Raw genomic sequence first — 26,103 nt, 5'->3', positions numbered from 1 at the left:
TGTCTTCTTTAGACTCCTGCAACTGACATGGACTCCTGGGAACCTGATAATTCGGCTTGTTGTAGCAAAACATAGTTCTCATAAATTATACACGGCACTAACAAAAACTATTTATGTTGCTGCAATGTGCAAGTGCGCTACCCACGGTAAAATGTATTTCACCGGCATAATTAAAGGGCTAGTTGTGTTTTATTATCATAAAAAGGCCCCAAATTCTATTAAATATAGCAATAAAACCCTGGCGACCCCTGGTCTTTGTTTAAAAGTGATGTGCAGCAATGTGCACATTGTCAATAATGGCGTGCCATATGTACAGTCATTGTGATTCCCAGAGCTGATCATGTATGGCACAGTATGGCTTAGGCCTCGTTCACATCTGCGTGTGGATTCCGTATGAGGACCCTCCGAACGGAATACCGAATGTAACTGCAAGCGGTGTGCCAGTGAAAGCACACGGACCCCATAGACTTTAATGGGGTCCGTGTTCTTGCCACCAGATCTCCGCAGGGATAATGTGGACAGGAAAGGTCCATGGCTTGAGAATTCCTCCTGATTAGGTCAATGCATATGGGGCTTAACAAGAGCGGGATACTGAGACAGAAAGCTGATGCACTGCACCGTCATGGCTAAATCGCGGTAAAAATGCTGGCGGTGGAAAATGAAGAGGAATTCATTTTCATTTTCCGCCGTGTGAACATACCCTTATAAAGAAGCAGAGGTTTTACCTGTAAATAAACACACACAGATTACATTCTCATTCAGCTAGATCCATCCTCCTGGTCTCAGGAAAGGTCTTCATAAGGCACGTGTAGAGCAAAACAGTCATTGGAATAAAAGTATATTGAATTATATGGGTCAGTAACATACTATACATCTGAGCATCAACAGATTCATATACAGACAAAGCCAGCAGTGCTGTATTTCCTTTTTATGAGTACAATCTGGTACAGTATGCCTAGACTATTTGGCTAGTATTTGGCTGATACATGCCAAACCGGAAAATGCAGCGTGTCCTCGCTGCGTTTTTAAATGCAAAGTGGGCATGGGATTTGTATGAATCCCATCCACTTGGCAGATACTGTAAAATGCCACAATTTTTCCACTGCGGGCAAGTCGCTTCGTTTTCGGCCCGTGGGGCCCCTGTCCAACTTGATTTATTTATTGGCTTTCCCATGGCTTTTGTTGCCTTTGCAGCAAGTTATCAGTAGCAATTCAAACTCATCAAGTTAGGCTAGGTTCACATTTGCGTTCTAATCTGTTTAAAAAAGCGGTTGCCTACAGACCCCCATAGACTATAATGGGGTCTGCTGAGTTTCTACCCGTAAAGGGCAAAAAATGCAGAGAGAAAAGTGCTGCATTTTTTAAGTGGAGTTCCAGCGCTGGTGTGAACCCTGCCTTAATCAGTATCTTGTAGTTATAAAGAATTGTCCGGTTCTCATTGGTAAATCATCTATGGAGCTAGTTGTGTGTTTTACATTAAATTTTAATTTGCTGTTTTTCTTCATACAAAACATACATAGCCATACATAGAACGTTATCACCTCGTAGTCTGTAATATAAGGAATGATTTCAGGAGGTATCTTAAGAATTTACTCAGTGGATATCTTGCTTCATGACTTAAGCTCGATTCAGACAAATGATTTTTTTCACGCCATCACATGGCCACACTTGACTTGAAGTATTCACATGACCGACAAAGTCAAAGATGGAACGTGGCCGTATGTCTACAGATCAGGCTCTTGAAATCCTTTAACGGTTAAATGATCCAAGACGATGTGTATTACATAGCAGGTGATGATAAGACGTTCCATTCACTGTCAGCCTGGTATCATTTACATTTTCAGCCTTAACTTCAGTCCGGGTGCTGCTTTATCATGGAACGATCCTTTCCACTGCAGCCCATTGGCATCCACATATTCACCTTCTCCGATCATCCTGTGAAGGTACAAGAATCTGGGTGAGGCCTGATTCTCTCTGACACGTACTTCATGCATGAAATGCTCTAATTTACTGCCCTAGATGTCTATTTCTACTACAGATGATTGTTCTGCTGAGCAGGATCACATGTGACAGACGCTGCGCACTCACATTCTTACTTACAATGCTATTTAATTAGAAAGATAATTGAGTTTTATTTTAAAGTTATCCATTTTCTTAGTAACATTCGCTCTACAAATACAACCTTTGAGATATATGAAGAAACTTGCTTTTTATCTTCCGGTTTTTAGAACACACATTTGCAATGTGGGATTTTATGTAGAAATGCAAAAAGCAAAATTATGTTTTAGCTGGAGATTTGACCATCAACCTGCCCTATTTCTGCCCCAAGTCCTGCTTGGTGAATAATAATGGTATCATGGGTAACTTTGGTCAGACATGGGCAGCTCTCCACAGTCAGGACCAACCTCTATCTCTGGCAGTGAAGACTCAATAGAAAGGTTTGCAAGTCAAATGTTAAGCCAAAATTGTGTTTTCATTTTTTTTCTTGATAGGGACTCTGTTATTCCTCCTGGAAATAAATGAATAATTGATAACTGAGCAGTACCATTTCCTTTGACAATAGAGCGTGGTCCCATAACAGTCTGATGCTGTCTACTCAATCATTCATGCGGGAAGTGCGCGGTAAGCACACGGAGCCCATCATAGTCTATGGGGTCCGTGTGCTTTGATAGCACATCGCTTCCAATTGCGATTGTATTCCGTCCGGGGGGTGTCCATGCGGACTCCGGATGGATGGAATACAAGCGCTAGTGTGAACCAACCCTAAGGCGCCACGGGACAATACGCAGCGCTAAAGCGCTGCAGGAAAAACCGCAGTGGGAACGCATCATGGTTCTTCCCGCAGCGCTTTGAACAGAAAGTTCACAGAGTTTTCCTCCATGGACTTTCTGTTACCATTATATCTATGGGAAAGCCGCTGGCTGTTCCGTAGATATAATTGACATGCGGAGATTTCCAAAACCGCGCCCATTTTGGAAATCGCAGCGTGTCTGCGCTGCGGTTTGAAACGCAAAGTGGGCATGGGATTTGCATGAATCCCATTCACTTTTCAGATACTGTAAAATGCCGCGATTTTTCTGCAGTGTTTTTTTTTTTTGCAGATTTTGCTGTGTTTTTTGGAAAGTAGAAAAAGTTTTCTTGGTTTCAGGGAGTCTATCAGGTCCAAAATTCTTTTATAGCCAATGATAATGCCATGTAGGGACCCTTAGGGTGAGTTCACACTGAGTATACGCCAGCTTATTCTGAACGTAAAACACGTTCAGAATCAGCGGCGTATAAAGCAGTTCCCATTCATTTCTATGGGGAGTGCTCATATGCCGGCTCCCATAGAAATGAATGGGAACTGCTTTATACGCCGCTGATTCTGAACGTGTTTTACGTTCAGAATAAGCTGGCGTATACTCAGTGTGAACTCACCCTTAATATGAGCAGAAACATACTGGCCACCTACTGTCAAAGCAATGCAGAGATAATCATAACTTTATGGAATTGCAAATCAGCTTACAAGTGACCTGGGGGTGGGCCAGATTTGCTGGAGACAACTGCCACAAGGACATTGTCTACAAACAGATAAGGGAAGACACATAAAAGAAGACAAGTTGGTAAGGGTATGGGGAAAGGAGATCAGATCAGAGACCCTGCAAAGGTACAATATATAGTGGGATATATATCCCACAGGCAATATATAGGGACATATAATATATGTATATCCCAGGCAATATATAGTGGGATATATATATCCCACGGGACCAAATCGAATCGAAGGCAGCAACCGTATTATTCATGTTAGTCATCTATTATTCCAGATTGAGAATGTCTTTGACTTAAGCAAAAAGATCAATATCAGAGATTTGGCTGCTGTACAGAGGTAAAGAAAAAGTTTGGAGGATTTCTTGCCTATCTGTCTCGGTAGGAAATTAAGCAATTGGATGTGAAACAAGGGGAACTTCCTGAAGGAAGAAATCATTAGTAATGTCCTTGTCTCCTTGACCCCCTTCACCCTCTTATCTACAGACAGTCCTAAAATATATGACAAAGTGCGTCCATGGCAGAATTACACTATCAGAAAACTGAGGCTACTATGGGATTCCGGGAGTTTAGGAGTGCAGGCGTGTGATACCAATGCATCAGGAGTTTGTACTGCCGCTCTTTAAATGTTACACACGTGGAGGACTTAGCTGCACACAACTAGATAATCTGCCATTGATTGGGGGGGATCCTATGTCCCAAGACCTCTTCACAGTGGGTCATATACTTATGACCAGGGGCATTCAGCCTTCGGGGGAGGACAAGAGATGGTAGATCATAGTGATCAAGCTTTTTGTGGAGGAACCTGCCTGACAAAGCTTCTCAAAGGCAGTAGGAGCCGTAAACTTCAGTGAGCAAAATAGAGATAATGTAAAGTGAACTATACGTTGATAATGGAACCACTCGAATTCAGGGAGGTGCAATGTTGTAGTAAAATACTCAAAGAGCCTCCAATGTCAAGGGGTCAACTACTTAAGCCAGTCTAAAGTTGCCAGCCCTGGACCAAGACAATTCCTCTGTGAGACGTGTATTATACAAAAAGAAGAACATGGAGGAGTTCTGCAAGGCAAGAGGGAACATCTTGCTCGGGCGAAGTGAATAGGAAAGGGGGAAAGACGGGGACCGAAATCACAAGAGAGCATTAAGGAGCATGGGAGCAAGCCACAGCCTCTCAATCTCCATCCATTTTGTGAAAACCTGAGATGAATTCCCAGGAATTTGAGGGACTGTTCTTGTCATTGGAAGTTATAGTTACTGCGTAACAATTATACATCTGGGTGGGGAATATTCAAGGGAAGGGTCTCCATCTGGTAGGTTTAGCCAGAGGGGCGGCGATAATCACAGAGGGCAGCCATAGGATTAGGCAAAGAGGTGTGGGGGCTAATAAGGGTAAGGAGGTTATCATGAGTAAACAAGCAAATTTTAAAGTCCCTGTCTGGAACCCCAATTCCACTTATATCAGGGTTCAAGCATATACATGCTCCCAACAGATCAATACAGAGCACAAAAATGAGGGAGTTTTACTGTAGACGCAGGGGTAAAGTACTGTATAGTGCCCGAATAAACTGCAGGAACGCCCCCCAAAACCTTCAAGGATGCCATCATAATGGACCAATCAATACGATCAAAGACCTTCTCTGCATCAAGGCTAAGAAGAAGGGCAGGAGTCGAACAATGATTGGCTACGTCAATCAGGTCCATAGTCCTTCTAGTTATCTCCCTTTGATGACAGGAGATGATACCCACTTGGTCTCTCCGGATAAGAGAAAGATGCTAAACATTCAATAGATTGGCCAGGAGCTTGGTAAACAACTTCAAATCTTTATTTAGTAGGGCAATGGATCGATAGCTAGAGCACTCCTGTGGGTCCTAAGTTTTGAGACAAGGGTCAAATAAGAGTGCAGCAATGACCGTGGTATGGGAAAGCCATCTAAGAAGTAGTTATTCAGTCTCTTCAGGTGGGAAAGAAATTCATCCTAGAAGATTTTTTATAATATAGGTAGGTAAACTCATCAGTTCCCAGAGACTTCCCATTTGGTAGGTCCTTCAGGACCCTCACTATCATCTTGTAAGTGAACAGGGCATTAAGAGTAGTCAGGATTTCGGGGGAAGATTATGGTAGTTTACCTCTGTATGTAATGCAAACTGACTCAAATCCAGCTCTGCTACATCAGCTTCACACTGTGGTAATTCATTTACAACCAATCCTGTGCAAGTGAAACCCCGCCCACCTATGTGCCGAGAAAAGCAGGAAGTGAAGAGAGCACAACAGCCTGCAGGTTAGTGAACAAGTGTCATGGGAATACCCCTTTAAATCAGCTTGGGCTGCCACTAGGTGACGGAGAACCAGAAGGGAGGAATTGAAAGCTTAGCATAGGGGGATAATACAAACAAACAAATCTATATAACTGTATATTGTACATAGCTATAAATGACATCTTTAAGTGTGTTCTTGTTTCCTCTCTGTACTCCTGGGGTGATATGTTGGAATCTATTTTTGAGATGAAGCTTTTATAAAAAAAAAAAAAAAAAAAAAATAGACAATCCAGATCCAACTACGGTGAAGTGAACAAGACTAATAGTGTTCATTAAGTGGCTAATGCAGCGCTCTTGTGTACAGACGTTGGGTCTAAAAATAGCACATACTGTAATAATCAAAGCAGGAAGATAAACTGCTCTTAATTTGTAGTAAAACTAAAAGAGCATACTATTTAAAGGGAAAGTAAAAAATGTTCGGTGCCACTAATTCAGGAGACTACTAGAAACAATTGCACAACATGAGGGTGAAACAAGAAGCATATCATTCTAAAACTTTTCTCTGATCTTAGGCTTTTATTAGTCTGAAAATGATTAAGTCATCCTAGTGACATCAGCAGAGAAAAGGCGGCATTGGTAATACAGTGATAAGGTAGGCTGAAGAGAATATAGAGTTAAACAGATCTAACTTCTTGGGCTGCTGATCACTGTCTAATAGATCTAGCTACCCCCTTCTTCTGCATATAGTGGGAAATAATCTGAACCAAGTTTCTTTGTCTGGTCAGAGTGCTCTATACATTTAATATACTCATGCATCACATGTTATGGCAATTCTGATTGGGAGTGCCTCCCCAAAGGCGCTATTCCCATTGGATGAAACATTTTATATTGTAAGGCCTGTTACTATAAAATAAATGGATTGCTGTAAAGTCATTCAAGAGGCTTCACTAATGCTACAAGATCTGTGTTTCGTGCCTTGTGCAGTCAGAACACCTTCTCTTCTCCGAGAAGGAGCGCTATCGCAAGTCCTTCCTTCCAACCGTGATCAGGCTACATAATCTACATCAGACTGAGCGAAGATCACTCCGCACAGAGAACTAAATGATTCTGAAGTCTTCCTTCTTTCTTTCTTCTCTTCCTTACCTGCTATGGACTCCTAGTATATCTTCCCTTCTCAACATATGTGTGTCTACTTCCGTAATATATTACTGTGTATTATCCTGTATCTGTATTACTATGCTGCTGTAACATACTGAAATTTCCCCACTGGTACTATTAAAGGATTATCTTATCTTATCATGAGAATTAGAACCTTGTGGTGACTGGAGTTGTATGGTCACTTCTGTTATGAGGTTCAGACAGTATGAACTCCTGGGCCCTAACTCAGGCTTCACTTCTTGATTCCAGCTCTAGCTTCCCCTTCGTATAATTCACCCCCCCCCTTTTTTTATCCCCCTTATTGTTTATCACCTATTTCCCAACTACTTATTCTACCTCTTTCCTCCTTACTTTTCTCCTCCTTCCTCTAGGCTTTTCTTTGTCCCTTTCCTCTCCTTCCCTCTACCTCACAGCTATTGCTCAGGATACTTGATCCTGTTGTTACTTAGATATTGTTATTTACTTGGTATGATCTTATACAGCCTTGCAGCGCTGGAGTCCTAGGTTCAAATCCTGCCAAGGGCAACATCTGCAAGGAGTTTGTATGTTCTCCCCGTGTTTGTGTGGGTTTCCTCCGGGTACTTCGGTTTCCTCCCACACACCAAAGACATACTGATAGGGAATGTACATTGTGAGCCCTGTATGGGACAGTGACTGACAATATCTGTAAAGCGCTGCGGAATATGATGGCGCTATATAAGTAAGCATAATAAATAAATAAATAATAATCTTATACGCCTTGTATTATGTCTTTTTATTTTTGTCGAAAATCAATTAATTCTGAATTGAAAAAAAAAAGTGTAAGGGATGAAAGTGTAAGGGATCTTATAGGCCATGCAATGTTCTTCTAGGAACCTATTTGAGCAGAAATGGAGTCACAGAGTCCAATGGGGGTGAATTGAAGGCTTGGTATAAGCATGAAGCTTTAAACTCATTTATGTTATAATACCAGTTTTTATTCATATGCTAATTAGACTGGTGTATGATACATTGTGCACTCCTCTCCTATTGTTTCCTATGGGAGGCTGCTGCTGATGACTCAGCTTCCTGTTTGAACGCACACATAGGAGATAATAGGAGAGGGAGTGCTGCTGGGAACTTCCTGTGCTGGCTGGAAGCTCATTAGCATATGAATAAAAACAGACTTATTCACAAACCGCTGAGGCAATTTACATACTATAGGTAGGTGTGGAATAGCATTTCTAAAGTCTATGCAAGGATGTGATTAGTTAAAAACGACTTTTCCCAGTGATAGAGCCCCTTTAAATTTTTCTCCTCTGATCATCATTAAGGGAGAGCTCTACATCGCTCTCTCACTGAAGGAGATATCCTACTAATATTATAAGTGTGAAAGTTTCTGTGTTTGGATGTTTGTGAGTTTGGATGTTTGTTCCTCAATCACGCTAAAACACCTGGACGGATTTGCGTGCAATTTTCCACAAACATAGTTTTCCCTTAGGATTGAGTCACAGGCTACTTTTGGTGCCACTAAACAACATGGCTTCCTAGCAGGAGACTCACAAAAGCAGGACTCCTAGCCCCAGCTATAGACTCACACACACTGCCTGGCATTGCCTGCCTCAACCTGCCTGCACACTCCTTACTGTCACCTCAGGAGTAGCCCTCACTCTACTCACTCACATTTACATAAACAGATCACATTGTCTGTATCACTACATACACAATATAACACATCACATTGTCTGTATCACTACATACACAATATAACACATCACATTGTCTGTATTACTACATACACAATATAACACATCACATTGTCTGTATTACTACATACACAATACAACACATCACATTCACATTGTCTGTATCACTACATACACAATATAACACATCACATTCACATTGTCTGTATCACTACATACTCAATACAACACATCAGCTATAGACTCACACACACTGCCTGGCATTTCCTACCTCAACCTGCCTGGACACTTCTTACTGTCACCTCAGGAGTAGCCCTCACTCTACTCACTCACATCACAATATAACACATCACATTGTCTGTATCGCTACATACACAATATAACACATCACATTGTCTGTATCGCTACATACACAATATAACACATCACATTGTCTGTATCGCTACATACACAATATAACACATCACATTGTCTGTATCGCTACATACACAATATAACACATCACATTGTCTGTATCGCTACATACACAATATAACACATCACATTGTCTGTATCGCTACATACACAATATAACACATCACATTGTCTGTATCGCTACATACACAATATAACACATCACATTGTCTGTATCACTATATACACAATATAACACATCACATTGTGTGTATCACTACATACACAATATAACACATCACATTGTCTGTATCACTACATACACAATATAACACATCGCATTGTCTGTATCACTACATACACAATATAACACATCGCATTGTCTGTATCACTACGTACACAATATAACACATCACATTGTCTGTATCACTACATACACAATATAACTGTCAGGATACGGAGTCGCCACGGTCTCCTTGCTGCGCGGCGTCTCCCTGGGAGACGTGTTAGGAGTTCTATTGGGTGTGCTTAGGTCATTAAGGGTTAATATTTTCCTTACTTTCAGTCTCCATGTCATTAGCTATCAGGTGTGTTTCCTTGCTGCTATTTAAACTCCACCCAGGCATGGATCCTTGCCAGCCATTCACTTTGTGTTTCCTGGTCCCCCTGCTCAGTCTGATTCCCTGTCTGTTTGTATTCCATATGTTTCTTGGTTTTTAGACCCGGCTTGTATTTTTGACTATCCCTTGTCTTTTGATTTGGTACCTTTTATTATATCTCCTGGCTTGACCTCTTGCTCGTCTGACTTCAATTAGGAAGTGCATTGGTCTGCCTCATCTCAGATATTACAGCATAGTTATAGCTGCAGGGCCTGCGACCCCTTTTGTCCTTAGTTGCACAGTGTTGCTTTCCCAGCTGTGTCACCTTGCACTGCCTGACCCTGACTCCAATCCTTACAATAACACATCACATTGTCTGTATCACTACATACACAATATAACACATCACATTTGCTATCCCACCAAACTTTTTAAAGCACTTTTACAGTTTCACACGTCTGTGTCCGCCCAATTCTCAAATCACCGCAGACGAAGTCGCGGGTAAAAGCTAGTGGATAAATATATTTTTGACAAGTTGTTAATGCAGTAATGTTTTTTCTGCTGAAATATTTAGTTAACATGTTTCAACTGTGAAACAAAACATTTTTGTAGCAGTTAGTAATGCAGGGAAAACACACTTTCATAAAAGACATTTGCATTTTTTGCAACAGCACTTATTTGCATTTTAATTAATATACTAATAATATAATTTTATGGACCAAAAATGCAAAACAAAGGTCTTGGTGGAAAAAAAAAACGTACAGTTTGTGCATTTAAAAAATACATGCATTTTCCGTGTGGTTTTAAAAATGCAGTTGCATTCCACTTACTTGTTCTCTGTAAAGTTTCCCATATACTGAGCTCCATCGGAAAATGTGTAAGTACCTCTACCGTGAAAATTGTTGTCAATGAACTCTCCTTCATACACTGCTCCTGAAGGATGCTCCAGCTTCCCAATCCCATGCATCTGTGTGACAGAGATACAAATCAACTTATAGCATTGCAAACTATTTAAGAGGAAGAAGATGTCTAATAATACAGGTCAGCACCGTCTCAGACTACTGCTTCCCCAAACTGCCACTGGGGAGAAGTGGTAGTCTAAAACCTATGACAATATCATTCTCTTTGACTATTGTCAGGATTGTGTCCTTCAGTTTCTAGTACTAGTTTACAGAACAAAATTATGTTTTTATGGCATACCCAAGTCAAATTACCCTGTCATTTTTCCATGTACCAGTATACGTCACACCATTTGGACTCCTGGATACTCCCATTCCACTCCTCTCCAGTGCTCCTGTTGATGATCTTCTGCATTCCCCCTCTAAAATGAAAATAAGGCAAATGTATAAAGTGAGACCCAGATACAAAAGTGAATGTGGTTTACAGAAATGGAACAGTCCTACCTATAACAGTTTACAATCTATAAGGAACATATAAAGTACAGACCAAAAGTTTGGACACACCTTCTCATTCAAACTGAAGGCATCAAAACTATGAATTACCACAAGTGGAATTATATACTTAACAAAAAAGTGTGAAATAACTGAAAATATATCTTATATTCTCGGTTCTTTTGCTTTGATTACTGCTTTGCACACTCTTGGCATTCTCTTGATGAGCTTCAAGAGGTAGTCACCGGAAATGGTTTTCACTTCACAGATATGTCCTGTCAGGTTTAATAAGTGGGATTTCTTGCCTTATAAATCAGTTGTGTTGTGCAGAAGTCAGGTGGATACACAGCTGATAGCCCTACTGAATAGACTGTTAGAATTTGTATTATGGCAAGAAAAAAGCAGCTAAGTAAAGAAAAATGAGTGGCCATCATTACTTTAAGAAATGAAGGTCAGTCAGTCTGAAAAATTGGGAAAAATTTGAAAGTGTCCCCAAGTGTAGTTGCAAAAACCATCAAGCTCTACAAAGAAACTGGCTCACATGAGGAGCGCCCCAGGAAAGGAAGACCAAGAGTCACCTCTGCTGCGGAGGATAAGTTCATCTGAGTCACCAGCCTCAGAAATCGCAGGTTAACAGCAGCTCAGATTAGAGACCAGGTCAATGCCACACAGAGTTCTAGCAGCAGACACATCTCTACAACAACTGTTAAGAGGAGACTTTGTGCAGCAGGCCTTCATGGTAAAATAGCTGCTAGAAAACCACTGCTAAGGACAGGCAACAAGCAGAAGAGACTTGTTTGGGCTAAAGAACCCAAGGAATGGACATTAGACCAGGGGAAATCTGTGCTTTGTTCAGATGAGTCCAAATTCGAGATGTTTGGTTCCAACCACCGTGTCTTTGTCCGACACAGAAAAGGTGAACGGATGGACTCTACATATCTGGTTCCCAACATGAAGCATAGAGGGGGAGGTGTGCTGGTGTGAGGGTGCTTTGCTGGTGACACTGTTGGGGATTTATTCAAAATTAAAGGCATACTGAACCAACATGGCTACCACAGCGTCTTGCAGCGGCATGCTATTCCTTCCGGTTTACGTTTAGTTGGACCATCATTTATTTTTCAACAGTACAATGACCCCAAACACCTCCAGGCTGTGTAAGGGCTATTTGACCAAGAAGGAGAGTGATGGGGTGCTACACCAGATGAGCTGGCCTCCACAGTCACCAGACCTTAACCCGATCTAGATGGTTTGGGGTGAGCTGGACTGCAGAGTGAAGGCAAAAGGGCCAACAAGTGCTAAGCATCTCTGGGAACTCCTTCAAGATTGTTGGAAGACCATTTCCGGTGACTACTTCTTGAAGCTCATCAAGAGAATGCCAAGAGTATGCAAAGCAGGAATCAAAGCTAAAGGTGGCTACTTTGAAGAACCGAGAATATAAGACATATTTTCAGTTGTTTCACACTTTTATGTTAAGTATATAATTCCACATGTGGTAATTCATAGTTTTGATTCCTTCAGTGTGAATCATCAATTTTCATAGTCATGAAAATACAGAAAACTCTTTGAATGAGAAGGTGTGTCCAAACTGTTACAATATTAGTTGGGGAATATAAGGGGGATATGTGGGTAGTAAAAATGTTCTGCAGTGTATTCATATGCACATGGATACTGAGTTTTTCATTTCGCTGTTGGGTGAACATAAATCTTCAGCCTTTTCTGATAATGCTCTGACTCCTCCTCACATGAACAGCCCCTTTAGTCTCCAAGCTGCAGGAGTATATGTGTGTGTGGGGGAGGAAACAGTCACGTAACGAACAGTTGGAGCATCAGCAAAGCAGGTTGAAACAGAAGAGTTCTGGTCCCCAAGCAGTGCAGTATAAGCTTAGTATTGGTGCAACAAGGGACCAGTATCTACACACGTGGACAAAATAGTTGGTCCCCCTCATTTAATGAAAGAAAAACCCACAATGGTCACAGAAATACCGTAACTTGAATCTGACAAAAGTAATAATAAATAAAAATTCTATGAAAATGATCAAATGAAAGTCAGATGTTGCTTTTCGCTTCAACAGAGTTTAAAAATACAATAAAACTCATGAAATAGGCCTGGACAGAAATGATGGTTCCCTTAAAGCAGAGGTTCTCAAACTTATTTTGTCTACCGCCCACTTCGAGAATTAATTATTTTCTAGCAGCCCCCCAAATTTTTTTACTTACTACATCTTAAGAATCACAATCGCAATCATTATGTTAATAATTAAATTATGTGTGTCATGTGAAAATAAGACTTTCTGATGAGGGTAATGTAAAACACCATTTTGTAATATTAGGAAAACTTTTATTCATGTTATTAAAACAAACATTTCAATTTTAATTTTAAAACTAATCTAATGTGAAGCTCCGCCCACCACATAGCGTGATCCTATGGGATGACTGAAGGGCCTGTAGACTTGGATTTACCTTGTACGGAGTTTCCTAAAGGGACCTGGCTCCTCTGCCCACTAGCAGCCTGCTCTATATAATAAAGCTTTATCCTAGTGAACAGAGAGACCAGGTCCTTTAGCCCAGTAGGATTTAGACTGCTTTATATAAGAAAGCAGCACTTATTCCACATACCCCCCTCTATCTCACAGCAGGGAGCTAGGTGATGTGTATGTGATGTGTATGTGTGGTGCAGACACAGGCTGGCTCCGTACACTCAGCCCCCCCCCTCTCTCCCCCCACACAGCAGGGAGCTACGTCATGTGGCTCCCTCAGCAATGAGCAGGGGGCCAGGTGCTAGTGTCCATAATGAAGTGAATAAAGTAAGATAGTGGACAAACACCGCCAGAAGAAGAGGCTGAAGATGACGCTGCTGAAGAAGAGGAGGCGGCGCTGGAGAGAGTTCTCTCACAGCATTGGGGCCCGCTCCCAGTGCTGCGAGAGAGCTCATTAGCATACCGACAAGAACTGGGATTGTAGGCGAACGGCGGCGCGGAGAAGACGGCGAAAGGTAGGAGAAGAATAGCCTTTCTTAAGTCTATTCCGACATGGTACTTAGAAAAAATCATGTCTGAGTGATAGGATCCCTTTAACTTAATATTTTGCAGCACAACCTTTTGAGGCAATCACTGCGATCCAACCGTTTCTGTAAGTGTCAATGAGACAAAAGCAGTGCACCAGGGAGCTGAAGGCCCGCCCCCAGCGCACCAACTAAAAGAAAAACCTCTCTGCATATTGTAGATGTCTCTCTGATTCGAGGGGCTCTCCTCTATCTCCCACCTTCCCTCTAAATAATTGTATATTATGCTTTTGGCATCATAGACGCTGTTTTTTGCAGTGTTTTTGTATGTATACTTACTTTTGTGATTACGGTATATTAATATGTAATATTTATTGATATGCTGTATATTTTGTATAAAAAAAATCAATATATTTTTTTCTATGAATTGTTTCCAGGAACATTTTTCAGCTGTAGTTATAGTAGCTTTATTTATGGGACACTTATTGTGAGGAGTTTGTATTTTGGTTCAGAAATGTATATTATGCAGATTTGATCAGTGGTAAAAGGAATGAAATAAGTGAAGAATCAGGCCATTATATTTAATACAGTATATTACTAGATTTGTTATCTTCTCCTGCACTATGTATTTCTGAAAAAGTGAAAGTATACTTTACAGTCATGGCCAAAAGTTTTGAGAATGACACAAATCTTATATTTTCACATGATATGCTGGCCTCTGCTTTTTATGTGTGTTTGTCAGATGTTTTTATCACATACAGAAATATAATTGCAATCATATTATGAGTAACAAAAGCTTAGAATGTTAGAATGAGTTAATGCAGCAAGTCAATATTTGCAGTGTTGACCCTTCTTCTTCAGGACCTTTGCAATTCTCCCTGGCATGCTCTCAATCAACTTCTGGACCAAATCCTGACTGATAGCAGTCCATTCTTGCACAATCAATGCTTGCATTTTGTCAGAATTTGTAGGTTTTTGTTTTGTTTGTCTCTTGATGATTGACCACAAGTTCTCAATGGGATTAAGATCTGGGGAGTTTCCAGGCCATGGACCCAAAATCTCTATGTTTTGTTCCCTGAGCCATTTAGTTATCACCTTTGCTTTATGGCAAGGTGCTCCATCATGCTGGAAAAGGCATTGTTGATCGCCAAACTGCTCTTGGACGGTTGGGAGAAGTTGATCTTGGAGGACATTCTGGTACCATTCTTATTCATGGCTGTGTTTTTAGGCAAGACTGTGAGAGAGCCGATTCCCTTGGCTGAGAAGCAACCCCACACATGAATGGTTTCAGGATGCTTTACAGTTGGCATGAGACAAGACTGGTGGTAGCGCTCACCTCGTCTTCTCTGAATAAGCTGTTTTCCAGATGTCCCAAACAATTGAAAAGGAGATTCATCAGAGAAAATGACTTTACACCAGTCCTCAGCAGTCCACTCCCTGTACCTTTTGCAGAATATCAGTCTGTCCCTGATGTTTTTTCTGGAGAGAAGTGGCTTCTTTGCTGCCCTCCTTGAGACCAGGCCTTGCTCCAAGAGTCTCCGCCTCACAGTGCGTGCAGATGCACTCACACCTGCCTGCTGCCATTCCTGAGCAAGCTCTGCACTGCTGGTAGCCCGATCCCGCAGCTGAAACACTTTTAAGAGATGGTCCTGGCGCTTGCTGGTCTTTCTTGGGCGCCCTGGAGCCTTTTTGCCAACAATGGAACCTCTCTCCTTGAAGTTCTTGATGATGCGATAGATTGTTGACTGAGGTGCAATCTTTCTAGCTGCTATACTCTTCCCTGTTAGGCCATTTTTGTGCAGTGCAATGATGACTGCACGTGTTTCTTTAGAGATAACCATGGTTAACAGAAGAGAAACAATGATGCCAAGCACCAGCCTCCTTTTAAAGTGTCCAGTGGTGTCATTCTTACTTAATCATGACAGATTGATCTCCAGCCCTGTCCTCATCAACACCTACACCTGTGTTAATGGAGCAATCACTGAAACGATGTTAGCTGGTCCTTTTAAGGCAGGGCTGCAATGATGTTGAAATGTGTTTTGGGGGATAAAGTTCATTTTCTAGGCAAATATTGACTTTTCAAGTAATTGCTGTTAAGCTGATCACTCTTTATAACATTCTGGAGTATATGCAAATTGCCATTAGAAAAACTGAAGCAGTAGACTTTGTAAAAATTAATATTTGTATCATTCTCAAAACTTTTGGCCATGACTGTACAAGGGTTGTCCAACCCCAAACTGATTTCTCATCTATCCCCAGTATAGGTCATCCATATGTAATTTGGGGGGGTCTGACACCCAAATCCCATACAGATCAGCTATTTCTGCAGTCTCTAGGTGCTGGAAGCTAAAGCAGTGGACAGAGAGCGGGCACAGACTCTTCTATTCAAAGAGGATCGGGGCAGCAGCCTAGTCCCCTACTATAGTGGAGATTATAGGGATGGACAACCCCTTTAAAATGCCTATACACCACTGTACTTGTGGGGTGATACACTCCCTTTAAGGTGCAGCTTGGGAATTTGCTGTATATTCTGGTATAATCTGCACGGAGCTCGTATATTCTCACTGTGTTTGTGCGGGTTTTCTCTGGTTAAATCCGGTAAATTGGCGTCCTGTAAAACAACTGACCCTTGTAGGTGTTATGGATGCAAGTCAGTATTGCAACCACTAACTCCCTCACTCCACAACGTCCCTGCACTTTGAGTCTCCTGCGGTTTGAGTCCTCATGAGCACATTACAAATGTCTGTCAATGTCATTTGTCATTGGTATAATGAACCAGGATCGTGTGCTGAAAATATTTGGTGCACAGTACTTAACTGGTTAATAGTGCAATTCATTATAATGATTAAGCTTAGTCCCAAGAGCTGCATTGTACTAAAAACTGCCATGTGGTACAACCCATTAGATTGTAATAAAGAAAAATGTAACTGCCCCCTCCAGGGCTTCCTTCATCACCAGCAGCATCTTGTGGGTATCTTCTTGGATCTCAAGACACTATGCAGCATTTAAAGTGCTCCGAACATTGTTCTATGCCCTAACAGATCACCTCATTTCAGCTGAACAACATCTGGTAATAGCGATTTCAGCACTCACAGCATGACGGGAGGTGCTGAAGTAACACGGCATCCTATGCAGAGGCTTTTCCAAATGAGCACTTTTCCAGTCTCTCCAGATGCTGCGGCTTGCGTTTATAAAGCTGCTCTGGCAATTTTTGCTGCCCATGTGCGACCTCACAGCAGCTCTCCATTGTAATGATGGGCGGTTGTGTGTCTTGTTGTGTAAGGTTATAAAACCACAGTGTAGCACAGTTTAAAGGAATTTCCAGGATAACATAACTACAGGTCAGAAAGTTTACAATTAGAGATGAGCGAACACTGTTCGGATCAGCCGATCCGAACAGCACGCACCCATAGAAATGAATGGAAGCACCTGTGACGCTGACTTTGCCGGCGGCCGGCCGGCGTCACAGGCGCTTCCATTCATTTCTATGGGTGCGTGCTGTTCGGATCAGCTGATCCGAACAGTGTTCGCTCATCTCTATTCACAATGCAATGAATTAAATAAAATTAGCGGGTTTAGGACAAGATATTAATGTTTCACTTGGGGGGGGGTAATTTTTTATAAAAATTCACAAAAAATGGACGATATGAAATTTAATACGGACTCTGTATTTTACGTGAATTGAGCACGATGAAGTGTCTCCTTTGTCGTATTGAATAAAGACCATTGTAGTACTGAATACATTGGTGGCAGGTTCTTCATCCAGTATAGCACATAACATAACATTCTGAGGTGCAGAACATTTCTACTGTAGAATCTCCTAAACCTGCTTTCTACCATTACCTACATCAGACCAAGATGGAGGTGAGATCTGCTACAACCAGGTGCCACTGGCACATAAATAAAACCCGAAAAAGTATTACTTGTGTCTCTGTTACACAACTACTGTAGGCAGGTGTAATACCTTTGTTAGAACTATTGCCACTTATTTTCCACAGATATACCCACGACCATTTCATCTTGTCTTTTACATCAGACAAACTGAAAGAGTCTAACCTGTTTAGCAGATAGATGTGAACACTTTTTTCAATGTGGTAACTAAATACTTACTTAGGTTGAAACAACATTCATAAAGTACACAGCGTCCAACAATATCCCCTTAACCCTGTCTAAGCCTCTCACCTCTACCAGGTTATAGTCCTCTCTACATTGAGCTGATAAGATGCAAGTACATCGAAACGGCCGTCCTCGATTGAGAGACTATACCCGGTAATAATCCCAGCGTCATTGCAAAACAAAGGCCTCTTGGAAGGTCGAGCATGATGCTAAAGGGAGCAGCCATTATTGGGTTATTTCACTGGAATTCTGTCATCCTAACTACATCAGGGAAGACAGGCTTGCACATTCCAGTGAGCGCCCTCTATTGGTTTGCAACACTGAGGTAGCAGCTTACTTTCTAATTACATCATGGAAGACAGATTTGCATATTCTTCCCATGATCCCTTGCGAAGTGGAGTGCTAAAGGCTTAATAAGTCTCCACACACCTATATGGTGGTCTCTCCCCAAGGAGTGACAATATCCCTTTATTCTGGCTTATTCACATAACAGTGAAAGACATGCCAGAGCCATCACGCGTCTGTTCTGACAGTTCATTGTGTCTATTCACATGTCTGGTTTCTTAACGGTGCATTTTTCACGGCCGTCAAAAAACTAACATGCAGTATCTTTGTCTGGGAAAACAGGACATAGATAGTGGCAGGTGAATAGACCCATCAAACCCAGACCCATGTGTTCTATAATGGCCATGTGACAGCCTGTGCATAAGACCTGTTCACATCTGCGTCGGTAATCCGTTCAGGGGAGTCCGCATGGTGACCCCCCCGAACTGACTACCGAACACTTTGGCAAGCGGTGTGCAGTGAAATCACACAGACCCCATAGATTATAATGGAGTCCATGTGTTTCCCGCACGGTCTCCGCACGAGTCATGCGGACAGGGAAGTAGATTGTGAAATACTTTTCTGTCGCATGTTCCGTGCGGAAAGCACACAGACCCCATTATAGTCTATAGGGTCCATGTGCTTTAACTGTACTCCACTTGCCAATGCGTTCGGTAGTCCGTTTAGGGGGGTCCCCATGCGGACTCCCCTAAACAGATTACCGATGAAGATGAGAACGAGGCCTAAGGGCTGTCCGTGTACTAGCACAGACACACACAGCAGTTTTTCACGGACACCTATCTAATATAGGAATCTGAAAACATCTTTTCGCCACATATAGAATGTTCCATGGTCCCTTATTGGGTCTTGGATGTTCAAACCATAAGCCAGTTTTTTTGCAAAATTATACAGTATTTATCCATGGTATTAAGACCACATTCATTTATAATGCATTCTGGTTTTTCCTGCATCGCTTTTCACAGACTTTTTTCTCCCATTATAAATATAGGGAAACTGCCAGCGTTTCCGTAGGAATAATTGATATGCTGCGAATTCCAAAACCTTGACAGTTTTGGAAATCGCAACATTTACACCGTGCATCCACAATGTGTGGATGGGTTTCTAGCAAATCTTGCATTTTTGGAACTCACAGCATGTCTATTCCATCTTCAGAAACGCTGTAAATTTAATGGAAGCAGAAAGGAAACCTCTGTGGATTTTCTGTGAAAAGCGCTGCGTGAATAACCACAATGTGTTGCCGCTGCAGCACGTTTTTTGCTGTGGCCCGCTACATGGGACCTTAGGCTTATACTTATTCTAACCAAAGACTGGCCTAAAGACTTCTTCCCAGTATATTAAAACATCAATATTACACATAGCAAATAGTAATTAGAGGTCCTGTTATTTTGCATTGGGGCCCAGGAGCTTCAAGGGACACCTCTGTTTCTTACCATAAGTGTCTCTATTTGGAAATACAAATGAAATCTGAAAAACTTCAGCGGCTCCTAAAAGAAAACAAAGAGATGGTTGTAAAGGTAAAGTATACAAGAATGATACACAGTGCCCAGGAGGACCTAAGCAGAAATCCACTCTATGGCCAGAGCCATGCACATGCTGAGCAGAATACGTTTGCTGCTGTGAGACTGGAGGCTAACTTGCTGCGATCCTCAGTGGTAGTGTGATGTGTGTTGTGACAAACGTCACAAGTATAAAGTGCAGGTTTTAAACCCATAGCCCAGGTTTTACCTTTTTTATGGAAAAGTTGAAAGTTATAAAGCGCCTTCAAGGAAACCTGCAGGTAAGCCATAGAACAGGTCTATGAATCTTGGATTTTTACAACAATGACTTGCAGAGGAACAAGCTACAGAATTTCCCGTGAGTTCATCCCATATGGCTGTGGCCTATAAACTTTTTTCAGCATACTAATATGACAGGCCACCAATGTCTGATCGGTAGTGATTCAACCATGGCGACTACCATATGGTGCCTGGAACAGAGGAGCTTTGGTATTCTGTGAAACAGTGCCACCTTCAACCAAGGACTGTGTTATCATTACACCGCAATCCAATTCGCATTCCCTTACCCTTCGTTCGCATCTGCGTTGGTATTACGTCTGGGGAGTCCGCATGGGGTCCCCCCCGAAAGGAGTACCAAATGCAATTGCAAGCGCTGTGCATGTAAAAGCACACGGACCCCATAGACTATAATGGGGTCCATGTGCTTGCCACGCGCTGCCTGCTCAAATCATGTGGACAGAAAAGTAGATTGTGAACTACTTTCTTCTCCACATGCTCTGTGCAGAGATCTGGCGGCAAGCACACGGACCCCATTATAGTTGGCCATTATTGTTAGCCATTAAAAATGTATCAACTACTGAAGACTCAATTTTTAGCTTTTCTTTGAAAACAGTGCCACACATATCCACAGGTTGTGCCCGGTATTGCAGTGCAGCCTGAAGTGAAATAGGATTAAGCTGCAGTACCTGACACAACCTGTAACTACTTGTGCGGCGCTGTTTCTGGAAGAAAGACCTTCTAATATAAACATGATTATACTGTGCAGCTCCTTTACTCTGGGACCTACTAAGTCTCACAAATGACGGAGTACACTGTAATACACGTCATAAATATGACGCAGCCAGGTAGAGTTTATCCTACAAAATACCGCATCCTTACCGCCATCCTCCGCAATACATGCTTTTTCCATTTTTGCTTTTTCCAGCCACCAAGCTGCTGTGTTACCATAGAAACGAGGGTAGAACGCGCTCACAGAGGAGGCGGGGAAAAAGTGACGTATAATATAACAGACCAATAGAGTGCGGGGGGCTGGTCTAGGATGCCGGCCGTGTGCGCGTCACGTGATCCCGCAGGAAGTTGCCCCTCGCTCCAGTGATAGCAGTAGGTGAACGTGTCTGTTGTTATCAATGTCTTCTCTGTGTGGTTTCCAATTGTAAATATTGACAAATCTTTATTGTACCGGACAAATTGTAACAATAACAATAGAAATGATATCAATATGATGGAATTCAGGGCTAGGAAAGTGCTGTGTTGGCTACAGCTGGACACAGCATGCTGGGGGTTGTAGTACTTCAGCAGCTAGTGCACCATGTGTTACTATGTCATTGGTCTGTGGCTGCTGTGTGCTTTCAGCTATCACATGTAGCTCTATCCAGTGATGCCCTCCAGTATTATAGAGTGATGTCTATGTATAATTTTATATGAAAAAATCTTTTTTTTTCAGGTTTTAACGCCTTTAATACATTGCATATTTTGTTGGGGGACTTTTAACCCCTTCCTTCCAAAATCCATAACTTTTCTATTATACCATCTATAGAGCCATAGTACGGTTTGATGTTGTACTTCCTAATGGTACCAATAAAAACATGTTATATGAAGCTTCAGAGTGGGGAGGAATTAGAGAAAAATTACATTTACACCATTTTCTTATAGGTTTACTGCGCAGCCAAAATTATGTTACCTATCTATGGATCGGTATGATAATCAAACCGTTGTGAATGAGGGCCTCCACTACCGATATATCACTCTATGGAGCAATGTGGACATTGCCAGTTACTTCTCTGGAGCAACAGCAATGCCTTCATTGCTCCAAACAGCTCATTTGCATATAAGAAAGTGATATTTCAGCAAAAGAGTCACTGATTCACGAGGGGAAGACACTGTTAGGTTAGGGTCACCTAAATCAATATACAGGGCTGGTTTGGTATGCTGGGTTCTGGGGACAGACTTCATTTAAAGGGGTTGTCCACTTTCAGACCAATATTGAGAAACAAATATTATGTATCAGTTCCTTATGATTTTTTATATCTCTGCTTACTGTCATTCATTCTGCTAACTTCCAGTGGATACAAATCAGTCCATGGTCATGTGAGCTACAGTCCATGGTCATGTGAGCTACAGTCCATGGTCATGTGAGCTACAGTCCATGGTCATGTGAGCTACAGTCCATGGTCATGTGAGCTTCAGTCCATGGTCATGTGAGCTTCAGTCCATGGTCATGTGAGCTTCAGTCCATGGTCATGTGAGCTTCAGTCCATGGTCATGTGATGCACACACAAATGCACAGCTTGTTACCAGGCAGAGGTCTGATTACTCTTCTGTGACTATTAGAGCAGCACCTGTGTGTCCACCACATGACCCTGGACTGTACATCACATGACCATGGACTGATTTTTACCCACTGGGAGTAAGCAGAATGAATGACATCAAGCAGAGGAAAAGAGCAAGGAATTAATACAGAAAGTATATTGGGAATTTGTATAACTTTTTATTATACAAGCAATAACATTTGCCTCTTAAAATTGGTCTGAAAGTAAACGCCCTCTTTAAGGCTTTTTTTTTTTTTGCTTGAGCTATTTACAACAATAGCTATTTTTAGATTATAAGGCTTTCTCTTCTGGTTTTTGTCTTGTAAAAACATCATGACGTTTGAGTCTTTTTCATTGTGATTTTTTTTTTTATTACATACATACACACATACATGAAGCCTATGTAAAATACAACTGATCTAAAAATGCAAAAGAAAAACAACACAAGCCGAAAACTTGTGGGAATTTACTGGGGCACAGCACCCAGTAGCAGCACAGATGTGCCACTTTATCAGTTCACACAGATTCCTATGGTAATAGTTTTATTGTGATTCAATGGTCCAATGCTGAAAAAGTCAGATTTTTATAAATATGCAGATAAGTCACCAAGTGCTTTGAAAGCTCTACGATCATTAGGTTGATACCAATTTTCCTGCTGATAGACTCCCTTTAAGATATGAAAACTAATAAACACAATAAAATTAAATTATGCAAACAATGGTTGTTCCTGCCAGTGTTTCATGGAATTGATCTTCCATATCCTGCCATCTGTCATTTGTCTGACCATGGCTGTCACCCATTTATTAAGCAGTGCTAAGATTCAGTGCTGGGGCCTACCGACTCCTGGGCCCTGGTTATGAACTGGAGGATCATGTATAATGCCATGTGATATTGTGTATCCACAGATGGATTTTCCAACTAGGAGGAAAGGAAAACCAAACAAAGGAGGTGGCAAAGGTCGTGGTTCTGGAAGAGGAGGAGGAAGAAGAGGAGGTGGTAGTGGGCGAGGAGCTGGTAGTGGGCGAGGAGCTAATAGAGGAGGAAGAGGCAGATCTGAACCTGGAGCAGGCTATGGAGGCAAGAAAAGCTCTAGTAAAGCTTGGGATGATGGAGATGACATTTGCTTCTCCAGGAAACCAGAAAGACCAGCAGGGTATGCAATGTCACTCACACATGTTTAAATGGATTGTGCTGGAAGTTGTACAGTAGTGTTATAGCAGCTGGTGTGCCAAAGATTGCTGACGCCTGCTTTAGTAGACTCTGCTTCATTGACACTGTTTCCGCCCAATCATTGCTATTAGTTTCAAGACTCAATATGCTAATTAGGCTCTCTATTGTCAGGTGGGTGGTCCTGGATGGAACAGACAGACTAGTACCACATGCCTGGGACTGTATTTGTACCTTACTGTAGGCTTCAGTACACATTGCTGTTGACTTTACCTTTTTGCCAGTGCAATCACTATTAGTTTACAGAGACAATATACATTGGCTGAAAAACTGCAGCAAGATCTGCAACAACAAAAAAGTTGCTTTTTCGCAACGTTGGGACAAAGTTTATGTTTATAGTACTCCCCCATAGACCTATAAATCAGTCCAGACTATTGTGTTTTTGGTCCATGTGGCCTTTTCCTTATATGTGTCCTCCCGTTGGGATCCAATCATTTAATATATCAATGCCAAATATATCATTAAATTTACAACTAAGGTTATCATACCAAATTATATGACTGTTGCAAAAATGCAACTGCCAAATGTTGGCCATTGTTGCAGTCTTCTAATATATAGCCATTTTAAAAGGCTGTTCATGGTTAGTGTCTCATGGCCCATACAGGCTTCATTTATCAGCTAGAACATGATATGGGGGCTCTCCAGAATGATCCCATTTAGGAAATTGAAACTTTTGGAGACTCAGTTCTAAATAAAAGCTGATTTTTAACTTTTAGGCTGACTTTTTGCGCAAAGTTTTATTTTGTATAACTGCTTCCTTTTTTTTAGTTACAGTCATAGTAGCAGATATAGTCAGCGGGGTCGTGGTGGGAGTACCCACAGCACTCCTCTTCAGACTTTGCACATGACTACTGAAAACCAAGAACGAGTGAAGGCTCTTTTGCGTGATCTTCAAGAGCCAGAGCTAGACGCAGTTGATGAGTAAGTAGATATGGAATTAAATATTGTATTATTCTGTATGTATTACTATTTGTATCATTTATAAAAAAAAAAAAAAAAAAAAAAAAATTCTGCTTGTTATATCCACATGCTGTGACCCCTCCTCGTGCCCTACAACCACATTCGGCTGTATTATTATTAACATCAATCCGCACAGAGAACTAAATGACCCTGCAGTGTGTCTGTGTTTCTTTCTTTTTAGTTGCTATGATTCCTAGGATTTCTCTATCTGCCATGAGCTTCTATGTGTTTCTCTCTTGTTATATACTACTGTACCATCTATGAAACTGTATCACTGAAATTTCCCCATTGTGGGACTATTAAAGGAATATCTTATCTCTTATCTTATCTCTTTATAAAACAACAAATTTATTACCATACACAGGGATGTGGGGTCAGACTTGGATGAAGACTATGAGTACAGTAGCTCTCAAGATGAAGAAGATGAGGACAACAATAATGAATACGATGAAGCTGATTCAGGATTTGATGTCTGGTCCTCTCCACAGGAAGCATTGGAAGTAGCTGGGAAGTTTTCCTCGGGGTCACCTGCCCAGATGTTACCTGAGGCAGTGATATCGCCTTTTGCTATTGGGAAATTATCTCGGTAAGTTCATCATTATGCCATATAACGTTCCGTGATGAGCACATTCATAAACAAATCTCTTAGAGCTAGTTCACATGGGCACAGAGGGGGCAGATTATGGCGCGAAATCCACATCATAATCCGCCCCCTCACAATGGTGGTCTATGGAGACCGCTAGCGTTCTTTTTTCCGCTAATGGCAACATGCTGCTAGCGGCAAAAAGAAGCGAACTGTCCTTTCTTCAGGCGGATTCCTTGCAGCAGCAACCTCCGGAGTCGACCCATTCATTTGAGCTTACTACGGAGGGGAAAGCCGTGACTGTCGGAATCTGCGACAGTCATGGTAGGCGGATTTTGGCCCGAGAGTGACGCGGGGAGCCGGGTCACTCTCTGTGCCAAAATCTGCCCTTCCGCTCCCTGTGTGAATGGGGCCTTAGTGTAGACAGCCATTCTTGGTTATCCTGTTGTCAAACCATTATACTGTTACAGCATTGACATTATTTGGGAGTTTGATTACCACTCTTAGGTGCTCTTCTGTTATAATGGTGGAGGTACAAGGGGAAGGTGCCCCTTTGTAAGAGTCTCAAAGATAGGCAGAAAGTTTGCAGTCCATTGAAGGACTCCAGAGGTATCTTATCTTTTAGATGCCATAGCCATCATCTGTTAATAGGATAAATTGCTAGCAAATAAAACACACTATAAAAAAATTACTGTATGTGTGATAAAATGTAATAAAAAAAAACAAAACTTTTTAAACCTATTAATGGAAGCTACCAAATAACATAGACTGATGTCCCAACTGTAATGACCTAGTCAA

The 26,103-nt window shown here is 41.6% G+C and overlaps 2 protein-coding genes across 2 annotated transcripts in view; one reads left to right on the top strand and one right to left on the bottom strand.

Annotated features, from left to right (window-relative positions):
- Positions 1-1,817: 1,817 nt before the first annotated feature.
- Positions 1,818-21,139, bottom strand: MORN2 (MORN repeat containing 2). The gene is made up of 5 exons (XM_075267561.1): positions 21,106-21,139; positions 19,882-19,935; positions 10,813-10,919; positions 10,429-10,565; positions 1,818-1,935 (listed from the first exon to the last, which is right to left on the bottom strand). Exons 1-5 carry the CDS (start codon positions 21,134-21,136, stop codon positions 1,833-1,835), a joined length of 432 nt encoding a protein of 143 aa, XP_075123662.1. The 5' UTR covers positions 21,137-21,139; the 3' UTR covers positions 1,818-1,832.
- Positions 21,140-21,252: 113 nt separating this feature from the next.
- The window catches only part of DHX57 (DExH-box helicase 57), a 34,479-nt gene continuing 29,628 nt past the window's right edge, over positions 21,253-26,103 (top strand). Inside the window, exons 1-4 of the mRNA XM_075267532.1 lie at positions 21,253-21,327; positions 23,441-23,688; positions 24,531-24,683; positions 25,087-25,308. Of these exons, the coding sequence (XP_075123633.1) occupies positions 23,441-23,688; positions 24,531-24,683; positions 25,087-25,308 (623 nt within the window). The 5' untranslated portion in view covers positions 21,253-21,327. The remainder of the gene's footprint in view (positions 21,328-23,440; positions 23,689-24,530; positions 24,684-25,086; positions 25,309-26,103) is intronic.

Source organism: Leptodactylus fuscus, chromosome 3 (genome assembly GCF_031893055.1).
Source record: "Leptodactylus fuscus isolate aLepFus1 chromosome 3, aLepFus1.hap2, whole genome shotgun sequence".
Lineage (NCBI taxonomy): Eukaryota > Metazoa > Chordata > Amphibia > Anura > Leptodactylidae > Leptodactylus > Leptodactylus fuscus.
This window is presented reverse-complemented; position numbering and strand designations above follow the sequence as displayed.

Excerpts from the sequence above, each read along its gene's own strand:
- MORN2 (XM_075267561.1), bottom strand. The coding sequence starts at position 21,136 with ATGGAAAAAGCATGTATTGCGGAGGATGGCG. Across the intron at positions 19,936-21,105 it reads ATGTATTGCGGAGGATGGCG|GAGCCGCTGAAGTTTTTCAG; the intron begins GTAAGGATGCGG and ends GTTTTCTTTTAG. Across the intron at positions 1,936-10,428 it reads GGAAACTTTACAGAGAACAA|GATGATCGGAGAAGGTGAAT; the intron begins GTAAGTGGAATG and ends GTACCTTCACAG.